The 12,536-nt window shown below is 47.2% G+C and overlaps 1 protein-coding gene across 4 annotated transcripts in view; it reads right to left on the bottom strand.

Moving 5' to 3' along the window:
• USP36 (ubiquitin specific peptidase 36) overlaps positions 1-10,825 on the bottom strand; it is a 34,272-nt gene extending 23,447 nt beyond the window's left edge. For 2 of the 4 annotated variants that reach the window (XM_022589444.3, XM_022589446.3), the window contains exons 1-4: positions 10,634-10,825; positions 8,209-8,371; positions 6,357-6,618; positions 5,645-5,866 (exon numbers count right to left, since the gene is read on the bottom strand). In XM_022589444.3, coding sequence (XP_022445152.2) covers positions 5,645-5,866; positions 6,357-6,609 — 475 coding nt within the window. In that variant the 5' untranslated portion in view covers positions 6,610-6,618; positions 8,209-8,371; positions 10,634-10,825. Of the gene's footprint in view, positions 1-5,644; positions 5,867-6,356; positions 6,619-6,721; positions 7,617-8,208; positions 10,556-10,633 lie in introns of those variants that run through there. The other 2 variants (XM_089901585.1, XM_089901584.1) reach the window with 2 other exon arrangements.
• Positions 10,826-12,536: the final 1,711 nt, after the last annotated feature.

Genomic DNA, 12,536 nt, shown 5'->3' with positions numbered 1-12,536 from the left:
AAAAGGGCACATGTTGCTAAAGATGTTGAGAAACTGGAACCCCTGTACACTGTTGCTGGGAATGTCAAATGGTACAGCCACTGTGGAAAACAGTATGGTAGTTCCTCAAAAAATTAAAAGTAGAATTCCCATATAATCCAGTAATTCCTCTTCCAGGTATTTACCCAAAAGAAGGGAAAGCAGAGTCTCAGAGATACTCGTACACCCACATTTATAGTATTATTCACAAGAACCAAAATGTAGAAGCAATCTGAGCGTCCATTGACAGACGAATGGATAAAGAATGTGGTCTATACATAAAGTGGAATATTACTCAGCCTTAAAAAGAAAAGGAAGTCTGACACCTGCTACAACAAAGAGAAACCTTGAGAACATTATACTAAGTAAGCCAGTCCTAGAAGGACAAGCACTTGTGTTTGTGTTACGTGAAGTACCTGGAGCAGTGAGAGTCACCAAGACAAAAAGTAGGATGGAGGGTACCAAGGACGGGGGCTGGCAGGGGTGGGGGGGTGGGTGGTGTTTTTAATGGGGACAGACTTCCAGTTTGAAAAAGTTCTGGAGATGGATGGTGGTGATGGTTGCATGACAGTGTGAATGTACTTAATGCTACTGAACTGTACACTTAAAATGGTAAATTTTATGTTATATGCACTTACCATAATGCAAAAAAGTTTAATTTTTTAAAAAAATGCTAGTATTTACACAAAAAATTCTTCTTGGAGGGAAATCAAAAAACCATTCATGTGATTAATGCCTTTACATGAAGGAGAGGCTTTTATTTTTCATTTTAGAGTTTTCTCAACTCTATATCCATTCATTACTTTTATTTTTTAAAGGGCAATAATTGTGGAGAAGGCTCAAATTGAGGCAAATAACCTAATGTTATTTAAGATAACAAACATAACAAACGTTAAGCAAACAAAAAGAGCTCCCATTTACAAAATCTGATTCATGTTAAGATACTCCTATGAAAGTCGTGTGGAAATTAAGCCTCTAATCATTATCTAAAACGCTGAGACTTTTAGACTAATAAATCATCGCTCTTAAATAGGGCAACTGGGAACTCCCTGGTGGTCCAGTGGTCAGGACTCGGTGCTTTCACCGCCAAGGGTTCAATCCCTGGTCCGGGAACTAAGATCCCGCAAGCCTTGTGACTCAGCACAAAAAAAAAAAAAAAAAATAGGGCAAGTAACAATTTCACCCAGAAATACCTGAAACAGGATTTCCCAAATCCCTGGTAATGCGCAAGTTTAATTTTAAAAGCCCGTGGACACTTTGTTCAGGTAATTTAGGAAAATATATCATAAAAGTTGTATCCATGATTTGGGGGACACTACTACTTAAATTTGGGGAAGAAGGTACGAAACAGTAGGATTTAATCCTGGATATTTTACAGTGTTTATTTTGTGGATAGATCCTGAAGTGGTCCAGGCACGTTGCAGGACTGGGGCTCCATGCAAGCAGCCCCTTGTCATGTTCAAGCCATACTTCCCTGGACCCTTGAGAATCTTCAAACAGTGAATTCGAGGAAGAGAGGACAGCCCAAGCCCACTTAGGGGTCACCTGGGGATCCAGTCAGGTGCCAGGAAAAAAATATTAAAACTTCTCTTAATACATTTTACATTCTACATTACATATTACATTAATACATTCTAAAAAAGCCAAGAAATTAAGGCTTACTGACATTTCATAGTGACATGGAGGGACGCTGGCACTCTCCCCAGGTCTGCTTGCGTTGCTCACAGGAGGAGGGGCTGCTCCCAACTCAAGCCCTTGCCCCCATATACCACAGTTTACTTGTGCCAGGTTACACGGACTTACAGATGTGACCTACTTTTAACTGTATTAACCCTTGCAAAGTTGACAATAGCTCAAAGATTCCTGCAGAGAAACCAACAGCAAAAGCACAGGGAACACGAAAACGGCAGAGCGACCTACAGGCTCAGGAGAGAGGCTCTCACCGCCAACGGCATGAGATAAAAACAAAGATAGCCCCGTCAAACCTTAGTAAAGTCCACCCAAAACAACCTCAGCCATCACCATCACTGGAAACAGAGATTTATAATCAACTTCATCTTAGAAGTGTGCACCGTGCCTTGGTATAGTAGCTAGTGCTGCCGTGAACCACTGCAAGACATTTAAATACTACAGTAGTCCCATAGCCTGGCCTTCTTCCATTCTTTTTTAATAATATAACTAATATCCCTGAACACGTCATGCAATCCCAAACTTTTATCATAACGATGTTCCTCCCACACTCCCATGTCCCTGCCTCTGGTTCTGCCCTGATTTCTAATTATTTACCTACTTTTAAAAATCACTTTTATTTATTTAAGTTTTATCACATATACGTACACCTAAACAACAAATTGTCTGCTTTTCAATTATATAAATAGGAATTCATGCTGCATGCAGCCTTCTGGGGCTTTTTCTTCACTCGACACTATGCTATTGGGACTCATTCATGGAGCGAATCCATTCTTCTGCACTGCTGTATAATATTCTACCACGTGCCTATATAATTCAGGTACCCATTGTGTTGATGGGCACCTGAGTTGCTTACAGTTTTTTGCTGTAGGTTTCCTGGTGCACAGATACCAGAGCTCTTCTGTAGAATTGCTAAGTGTAGATTATATGACAGAGAACACCAGATTGTTTTCCAAAGCAGTTATGCCAACTCAGACCAGGAGTTTACAAAGAATCTCACTGACCTCCATCCCCTGTGACCTTCAGTACCGTCAGACTTCCGAATCCTCATCGACCACAAAGGTGTAAAGCGTCTCCCAGGTTACGCGGTTACTAGCCATCTCCTCCTCTGCCCCGTGACGTGAGCTTCCTCTCCTATAAAATGCCTGCTCCTAATGTTTATCTATTTAATATGTTATTCTCTTTTCCTTGTTGATTTGTGGTTTTGTACATATTCTTGGTCCCAACCCTTCGTTGGTTATGCATCCCAGGTGTCATCTCCTCGTTTGTAGCTCCCTGTCTTTTAATTTTGTTTTTTCATGAACAAAAGTTCTTAATTTTAATGCAGCCGAATTCATCAATTTTTTTAATGGTTAGTGCTTTCTCCCAACCCAACGTCAGAAAGATACTTGCTCACGTCTGTTATAAAAGCATTGTTTTTACTTTTGAGAAGTTTTTTTTTTTAATAAATTTATTTATTTTATTTATTTTTGGCTGCGTTAGGTCTTCGTTGCTGTGCGCGGGCTTTCTCTAGTCGCGGTAAGTGGGGGCTACTCTTCGTGGCAGTGCACGGGCTTCTCATTGCAGTGGCTTCTCTTGTTGCAGAGCACGGGCTCTAGGCATGTGAGTTTTAGTAGTTGTGGCACGCGGGCTCAGTAGTTGTGGCTCTCGGGCTCTAGAGTGCAGGCTCAGTAGTTGTGGCGCATGGACTTAGTTGCTCCGCGGTATGCAGGATTTTCCCAGATCAGAGCTTGAACCCGTGTCCCCTGCGTTGGCAGGAGGATTCTTAACCACTGTGCCACCAGGGAAGCCCTTTTGAGAAGTTTTAAATCCATTTTTTGGTGTGAGTATGCTGTGAAATGGGGATTCTATTTCATTTTTTCCATATGTAAACCCTAATTATTTTTAAGTTCCATTTATTTAAAACAGGAGACACATGTATATGTGAAAAAATGGTGTGTAATGCCACACGTCCACGCATTCATGGCTCTGTTTCTGGGCTGTCTCTCCATCGGTCAGTACCTCCCTCCCTGACTCAACTCTGCCGCTTTAACGTCTCTTAACTTTACAGAAAGACTTTACAGCTGCTAGAGTATACCGCGTCTCATATTCTTCACAGGTGTCTTGGTGATTTTGGTCCTTTGCTTTTCTTTTCCATATAAATTTTAGAATCAGCTGGAGCTACAATAATCTCTAGGTTAATTTGGGAGAGAACCAACATTTTTATAATACTGAGGCTTCCCTCTGTGAAGGCAGCGATCTCCATGTGTGTAGGTTATCATAAAATGCCCTTAAATTCCCAGGAAAGGTTTTCCACGTATATCTTGGTAATTTGGGTCTCCACACTTTATCATTTTTGTTGCTGTTATACAATTTTTTATAATAGCAAATTTTTTTTTTTAACAATTTCTTGTTTGGTGTAGAGAAATTCAAGTAACTTTTTGTATGTTGATGTTATATCTAGTCATAGTGCCAAATTTCTTTCTTATTCCCCCGAATTTCTGATTTGTCTATGGATTCCTTTGTTTTTCTACGCAGGAATATCATTTTCAACCAACAAGAGTGTTACTCCCTCCTCTTGTCTCCTGGGTCACTGCTCTGGCCAGGACCAGCATATCAAACACAAGTATAGAGAGTGGCCACCCTGGCTTCTCTCCTTATTTTTAAAAGGTGTGCTTCTACTATTTCCTAATTGGAATGCTTTTTTGTAGTTGTTGCTAGATACCTTTTATCAATATTAGTAAAAAAAATCCCTCTGTTGCTACTTTGCTAAGAGTTTTCTTTATAATAATTTTTTGGGGCATCTACTTTCAGGTGACCTTTCTCTCTTAATCTGTTAATAAAGTGACGGCAACTAAGGTAGCAAGATTAGCAGTCACGGATGTAGAACTTACTGCGTGCCAAGTACTATTCTAAGCACTCTACATAATTCATGTAAGCTTTACAAAAACGCTATGAAGGAAATATTATTTTTACTTTGCAGATAAGAACAGGTCAGGTAATTCTCCAGGACTCAGTCGCCGGGTGGCAGAACCAGGATGTAAACCCAGCAGGCCAGTCTCCAGAGTGGTGCTTGTAGCTGCTGTGCTATACTGGCTCCACAATTACATCTGGAGGTTTTCTGATATCAGAACATCCTTGTGTTACTAGGATGAACACAAGTTGCTCACAGTGTTTAAAAGACTATTGAATTTGCTAGTATTTTATCTAGAATTCTTACATGTATATTCATGAACAAGAGGGAACTGTAGTATTTCTTTCTCACATTGTGCTTGTTTAATTTTGTTATCCAAGTTAAGAGAACCTCATTGAACGAGCTAGGGAGCTTTCTCTCTTTTTCTTTTCTCTGAAAGAGTTCAGGAAGCATTGAAATGATCTGTTTCTTAAAAGTTTCATAAAACTTACCCACAAATTGTCTCAGCCTGGTGTTTTCTTCATGTGAAAAATTTTAACGACTGATTTAATTTTGTTAATGGTTGAAAGGCTATTCAGACTTTCTGTTTTCTTTAGTTTGGGTAAGTTATATTTTCTTTCATCTTTTTTTTACCCACATTCAATTTCCACTTTGGAGGATGTTTTATGACGTACATAAAACATTGCTACAAAAACAGGTGTATAAAACAACCGAATACACGTATTTCGCAGGTATCTTTTGAAAACCCTTTTCTCTCTTTAGGTAATTACTTTCAGCCCAGTTTAGAGACCATTACTCTACCCTGATTCTCTTTCACGGCCCATCCTGCAGCTGGCACAATTCAAATGTAGGATTTATCAGTCACTATAAAGCGTTACTATTTACCAGTTACTACTTCACTCCTGAATTGGACCCGGGCTGAACTGGCAGCACCGTGAGCACACGGGTTTGTCCACTTAGGAGACCATCTGGCCCCGAGGACCCAGGGCCACCCCACAGCCATGCGTGTGCACAGCACCCCCCCCCCCCACAGCGCTCACTTACAGCCTCGCGTGTGCTCCTTGGAGAGCAGGTAGTTGGCCAGGGGCGGCGTGTAGGTCAAGCACTGCACGGTGGAGTTGAGGAAGCAGGTGTTGCCGAGGTTGTGCAGCCCCGCGCCCACACGGTAGACGCGCCCCCAGCGCAGCGACAGCCGCTCCACGGGGAAGAGCACCTTCTGGGGCGCGGGGACGCCGTCACCGCAGCTCTCGTATGCGCGCTCGCTGCCTGGAGGGGGAGGGATGGGAGAGAGGAGGCCGTCTGACTCCGTGCCCAGGCAGACCACCCAGAGCAAGTGCCGTGGCGCACTCGGTGGGCACGTGCTTAGAACGCAGCGTCCGGGGGTGACTGGGTTCCCGCTGCGGAAGGCCAGGAGAGCACCTGTCGCCCCACGGCTCTCCCTGACGGCGTCGGTCTAGCGCCCCAGGACCCCTCTGTGGACGAGAGGACGAGGTTGTGAGAATGAGCAGCTGGAAGAACTGGGCCCTGGCACTCTGAGCCCACCCCACTTCTCCGTCTGGTTTCCAAGGCCTGCTCCTGAACCTCTAAGGACACAGATCTCTTTCTGACCAACCCTGTACCGTTACTTCCATAACTAAAATCTACTGACCCCATGCACGACATTCACAAGTGACCACACTCTGTTTCTGGTCCTACTAAGCAGTCAACGCTTCGTCCCTCCACTTGGTCAGCACAGAGCGAGGCCCTCTCCCAGTACCCTGTGTCCTGGCCTGCGGCTCATCCCCGCTCCTGTGGCAGCCGGCTCCCTCTGTCCTGGGGTTCAGCAGCACATATTTGCTCTTCAGCGACTCCAGCTGGTAGGAGAAACTCTTGCTGGCGGGCTCAAACTCCAGCTTCTGCAGAAGGACCTTCCTGGCAGAGGAGGCCAGGAGCTTCCCCAGCTCCCCATCGTCAGCCGAGTCCCTGCGGCCAGGCTTGAGGGCTTCCTTCAACTTGTCGACTATGGGCATGGTGCATCACTGTGGGGACAGGAAAGAACACGGAGCGGTGGGTAGGCGGGTCCCAGGAACAGAGCATCCCTTCCCTGACAACCCCCTCCTGGGCCTTACAGATGTGACCCACCATAAAAGCGGCTCTGGATCGGCTGCCAACGTTACAAAGGAAGGGTGACACGAGACGTAGTACTGACCACGTGGACACAGCGACGCCCACGCTTCTCCTCTCAAAAAGACAAAGTGCCTCCGCAAACAGCACTAAACGGACTGACGCGGCCCGGAGGAGGCGAGATGACCTTCTCGGCGTCTTCTCTTCAACAAGTACCATGAAGTGACTTTGGACGGCATGCTTGGCGCAATTTCCCTCAAGAGGTGACCACGTCCTCCTAACGTCTGCTCAAAACCGGGAGAACACTAACTCTCCCAAGACACTCTGGTCACACACACAAATCCATGCAATAAAGGAATCTGCATGCAGAGTGAGATGAGCTCACTCATCTGTTCAGAACCACACTCTTCAAAACAAAGGCCACGAGCCTCATGGGGCCACTGAACAGGAGAAATGAGGCTGGGCCAAACTGGGACGTGCTGTAAGTGTAGAACACACACTGGATTTCGAAGACTCAGTTCGCAAGTGTAAAACATCTCAGTAATTTTAAGACTAGTTATATGCCGAAATGATTATATTTTACATATACTGGGTTAAGTAAGTTATATTGTGACAATTCATTTCACCTGCTTCTTTTTATTTTTCAATGTGGTCACTGTAAAACTCAGTTATACTTGTGGCCTGTGTTACTGGATAGTGCTTGTACAGACTATCTTTTTAAAAGTGATGGAGAAAAGATAGTAATAGGACTAGAATGGTGTACACAAAAACGCCTAAACTTAAGGGGGGGCGGGGCGGAGCAGGCAGGGGCCGTGGCGGCAGCTCAGGCTCTGGAAGGCGGCAGGCCTGGGTTATTCCATCATGGATTAGCTACAGCCTCCAGGGACAATCACTGGGACTGCCGGAGACCGTTCTTTGTAAAATAGGAAAAAAAACAAGTGTCAAAGGTGCCTGTGAGCTTAATGGGGAGAAACACACTGGGTGAGAGCTGAGCGCTGGCTGCGGAACAGTCCCTAAAGCCGCAGTGTAGAAACTGTAACAAACCCGAAATCCCCATCACCTCTAACTGCACATACTACCTGTCAACTCAACCACCCTGGCCAAAGCTCGAGGACTATTTGAGTCACAGTTAGAAAAACAGTTCCTTACACAGCTTACTCCCATCAGAAAAATGATGACCTCCCCCAGGTATGTGGTCGCTAGCCTGAGCCAGGAGACCCAACTAGTCAGGTGGATCCAAAACTCTGCTTGAGTGAAAGGACCCCGTCCAGCACCTCTTGGTAAACCGTCCAGATTTATGGTTATAGGGCACCTAATTCTGTATGTGGATCGAATTTCTTTTTCTATAAAAATTTCTGTAAAGAACAGAAACGTAAGACCATTATTTAAAAAAACGCAAGCACAAGTTCTTTGACATGAAAAAAATAAGAGCAGCTTTCCTAAGGGGAATTATCTAAGCGTTCTCACCAACTGAACAATGGCTGCTGGGCCACATGTGGGCTTACCTGGGGTGTCTGAACTTGGGCGTGCTATTCCTGCAGCATGGAGTCAGGTGCTTGGCCAGACTAGGCAGGTGTGGTGCTGGGCCCTCAAAATCACGTGCTCCCAGGCTTTGGCCTGTTCAATCACCAGAGCCACAAGCGTGTCGTCCAGAATGGGTGTCAGAGTCTGTGGGATGAACACAGCATCACATGAGGCCAGCTCTCTTCCCGCTGTCTCATCAGCTCCATTCCCTGGACACGGAGTAGGAAGGCCAACCATCTACCAGGAACAGTCAGCCTTAAGGCGGAAGGAATATGGATAGTGCGGGACTTAGGAAGAGTGAAGAGCTGAGCTAACTAACTACAAACGATTTCGATGGACATGACATGAAAACACTGCCCTTTGTTCCATACCTTAACCTTCACGCCAGTGACAAGCCCAGTGAACAAAAATCTCCCCACACGTCAGTCAATTCCAGACTCCATCACATTTGCAAAGACTAAGAGATAACAGATAATCATCTCCAACTTTCAGATTTCATGAGCCAGTAAGAGTTCCCAAAAAAATGGCGCAATGAGAGTTGCCAAATTTTCACTCTGCTAAGTTTGTTTTTTTTTCTTAATTACCAACCACAATCACTGTGATTACAGAAAATTAAGGTACTTAAAAACTTTTTACTGTGAAAACGTTCATTTACAATGTAGAGAGAACATCACAGGGAACCGCCACGCTCCCCTAATTCAGCGTCAATAATTATTGTGTAGGACCAGTCGATTCTTCTCCTGAGCCCACATTACTTTACAGCAAGTTTCAGATATACCATGTCTGATGTCCATAAGTAAAAGCATATTAACAGCAAAAAAAAAAAAAGAAAGAAAAACAAAAGAGCATAATAAACATGATATCAGAATGAAGTCAATCTGTAAAGATTTCTGTTTCATGAAAACTCCCTACAATGTCCCTCTTCTTGTCAAGATCAAGGACTCTTGTCATGGGCGGATATGGGTTTGGGAACCTCTCGAAGCTAGAGAATAAAACAGAACTTGGAAGATTTAACCCAATTTAATTCGAGATAAATAACTTAAAGAACACCCACCCATTCCACATGGCCCACTCCTCGATGTGGAGTCAAGAGATTTTGAACAAACAGAATTTTTTAAGTTTCAACAGGAAGATCAAACCTCTACATCACCAATTCAACCCGAAACATTAAGCAACAACCTAAAAATGATTTATTTCTGAGGTGCAGCGACCCAGAGAAAAATGTCCCTGTAACCATCACAAGCCCTCTGATGTACACATTTGCTTCAAAGCTCAGGGAGGATGCTCTCTCCAGTGCATGTTCCTCACGGTCCAGGAACAGCTCACACTTATCTATGCACATTTCTACCTCTACTCAAATAAAGCTTCCTTAAATCAATCACCATTCAAGAACGTTTTCTCTCCCTCCTCCCTTTAAATGCATTTTTCCAGCATAAAATGCACTGGAGACTCACAGGGTCAACCACGTGCTGGCGGGGAGGAGCCCCAGACAGCACAGGGCTGGGGCCTCCCTGGGGCGCTTTTAGAGGGGGTTCTTCTGCAGAGCAAGCATCGGTCCCCAGCCAGGAAAGAGCAAACTGAGCGCCCCTCTCCTTGGAGGCCTGATTCTCCCCATCCCTTACAGACAGTGGACTGTGTCACAGCCAGGATGTTTTCCTCTCTCATCCATCCCTGTTTTAAGACGCTGCTCTAGCTCCTAGAACCCCAGGGGAGACCCAATACTACCCGCCCAAAGAAATAGGTATTTTAAAAACTCATATCTTGTACCCATCCCCTCACCAGGACCATGACCACGACCAAGACCATAAGGAATGTTACCCTCTCCAGGGGTGAGCTTTCCCACATATCTTACTAAAAAAGAACAAACAAGATATCAACTCTGCTACCAAACTGAACGCCCTCCCCTTTATTTGGACTTAAGCCATTCCAAAGAAAGTCTGAATTCTGCATAAATGATGCTTCTGTGCGTAACACCGCCACGGGCTGCTGCCTTCTCCCCTGCATGGGCTCCTGGCCGGGTCAGCTCTCCCCTGCACCGCGGGTCGCTCCCGGTGTGTGGAGAAGAGCAGAGAGCAGACCCGAGGCAGCCCGGACGGAGAACACACTTCCAGGGCCTCCCCGTGCACCCCCGAACCCTCGGGGACGGCGCAGCCCTAGTACCTCCCCGTGGACCCCGGAGCCCCCCGTGGACGCGCAGCCCGGGGCCTCCCCGTGGACTCCGGAGCCCCTTGCGGACGGTGCAGCCCTGGTGCCTCTCCGTGGACCCCAAGCCCCTCGCAAACAAACACCCGCGTCTCCCCGGAGCGTTTGCCGGTGCGCCCAGCGTCGGGAGTCACATTCCCACGCCCCGCGGGGCGGAAGCTCTCCACCCGGCCCTCGCGCCGCCCCAACCCGGCCCTAGCCTACCAGGCCCTCAGCTGGCTCCGCCGCTGGCCCGGCTGCAGGCCCGCAGAGCTGGCGTCTGCTCGGCACGGGCCCCGCACACGCACCATCCGGGCCTCCGCCGCCTCACACACGTGTCACGGCGACGCTTAAAGGAGCCGCGGTCCACAGTCCTCAAGGCGGCACACCGAAAGGCCCCGGCAACTTTAAGAGGCGGTGCTAGCTTCCGCCCTATTCCCTGGACCCGCCCACAGCCACTTTACGTGCCCTATACGTCACCTCCCCATCCCGCGGCCCCGCCAGCCTACGCGATGACGAAAGCACGCAGAGCCTGAGACGCCCCGCCCCCTGGGCCGGCGGCCCCCGAGTTCCCGCAGACCACGTGAGGTGCCCGTTTCCGGGTCTCGCGAACCGGCGCGCCTAGGACGGCGTGTGGGCGCACTTCTTTCTCACCTGCAGTAGGGGCGGTGGCGCGGGATGCTTGATCGCACCCTCTAGGGCATTTAGTGACCAAGACACAGGCCGGGCGAGAAGAGGGCAGCGGGCCCAGTGAAGCCCGGAGGGCGGAGCACAATGCTCTTGGGATTAAGGGATCGGGAGCGATGGTATTTGACCTTTGCAGTGTCCCGGGCCCTGTGCAATTCCCTGACCCCACTCCCTTCCTTCAAAAGCGTCATCCCGTGATGACTACGTTAAAGTTTTGGTTGAATGTTTGCAAATGCGCTTTGCTTTTGCGGTACTTTTAAAAATGTCTTTCACCTAATCCACTTGGTTGCCTTCCGTCCCGTTCCGCAGGGTAGGTGGAGAGAGTGCAGTCCCAGACCTGACCTCCAGATACTCTCACATAAGCAAAGGAATATTGTTACTCCACAAAAAACGACTTTTCCTAAAAGGGAACACTTGGAGTATACAACACAATCTGCTGTGTCCTTGGCAGACAAGTGTGAAGGGCAGGCTGGGCGATCCTGGGTGAAGCAACTAGAAACCTGGAGCTAGTCGTTATATTCCCCGCACAGTCCTTCAAGGAGGGACTGGCAATGGAGAGAGAGAATGGGTTTAATTAGAACAAAATTCACCTGTAGTTATCACTTGGAGAGTGCTGGTTTTTGAAAAAGCAAACAAGTATAAACAGACCCGCAGGAGCCTGAGGTTGAGCTCTGCCCTGTCTGTGAGAATGTCAACTACAGAGATTCAGATTGGGATTTGTCCCGGAGTCGCGCCCTAAAGCAATGATTCAGACAAAGACCTTCTCACTCTTCCAGGTCTGATACAATGTATAAATGAGTGGTTAAAAGGGTGGGAGCGGGCTTCCCTGGTGGCGCGGTGGTTGCGAGTCCGCCTGCCAATGCAGGGGAAATGGGTTCGTGTCCCGGTCCGCGAAGATCCCGCATGCCGCGGAGTAGCTGGGCCCGTGAGCCACGGCCGCTGAGCTTGCACGTCCGGAGCCTGTGCTCCGCAACGAGAGAGGCCGCGGCAGTGAGAGGCCCGCGTACCGCAAAAAAAAAAAAAAAAAAAAGTGTGGGAGCAGGTGGGAGGCGGAGGGCTGGCAAGTAGCCCAGGAATGAGGAGACCTCAGTTTTATCCCAGCTCTGCCCTAGTTAGCACGTTGCTTTGGACACTTCTTTTGGGCCTCCATGTGATCATCTGTGAAATAAAGATGATCTCCAGCAGACCTTTGATTCTAATAACAATACTGATGACATTTGTTCCCGTTGCTGAGTTCATATGATGTGCCAGATACCAAGCTGGCCACTTGCCCACACTATCTGATTTAATCCTCACGGCAACCCTACAAAAAGATATTGTTTCCATTTTACAGATGATAAAACTGAGTGTGCAAGATCCCAGCAAGCAAGTGGTGGTTTAAACCCAGGTTTCTCAGGCTCCAAGTTCACATCTTTAGCTCAGGCCCTCAGAGGTAACCCCG

This window comes from Delphinapterus leucas, chromosome 19, assembly GCF_059928025.1.
Source record: "Delphinapterus leucas isolate spDelLeu-1000000601 "Yukka" chromosome 19, BTC_Dleu_Yukka2, whole genome shotgun sequence".
In the NCBI taxonomy this organism is placed as follows: Eukaryota; Metazoa; Chordata; class Mammalia; order Artiodactyla; family Monodontidae; genus Delphinapterus; species Delphinapterus leucas.
Note: the sequence above shows the minus strand (reverse complement) of the source record. Positions and strands in the feature narration are given on the sequence as shown.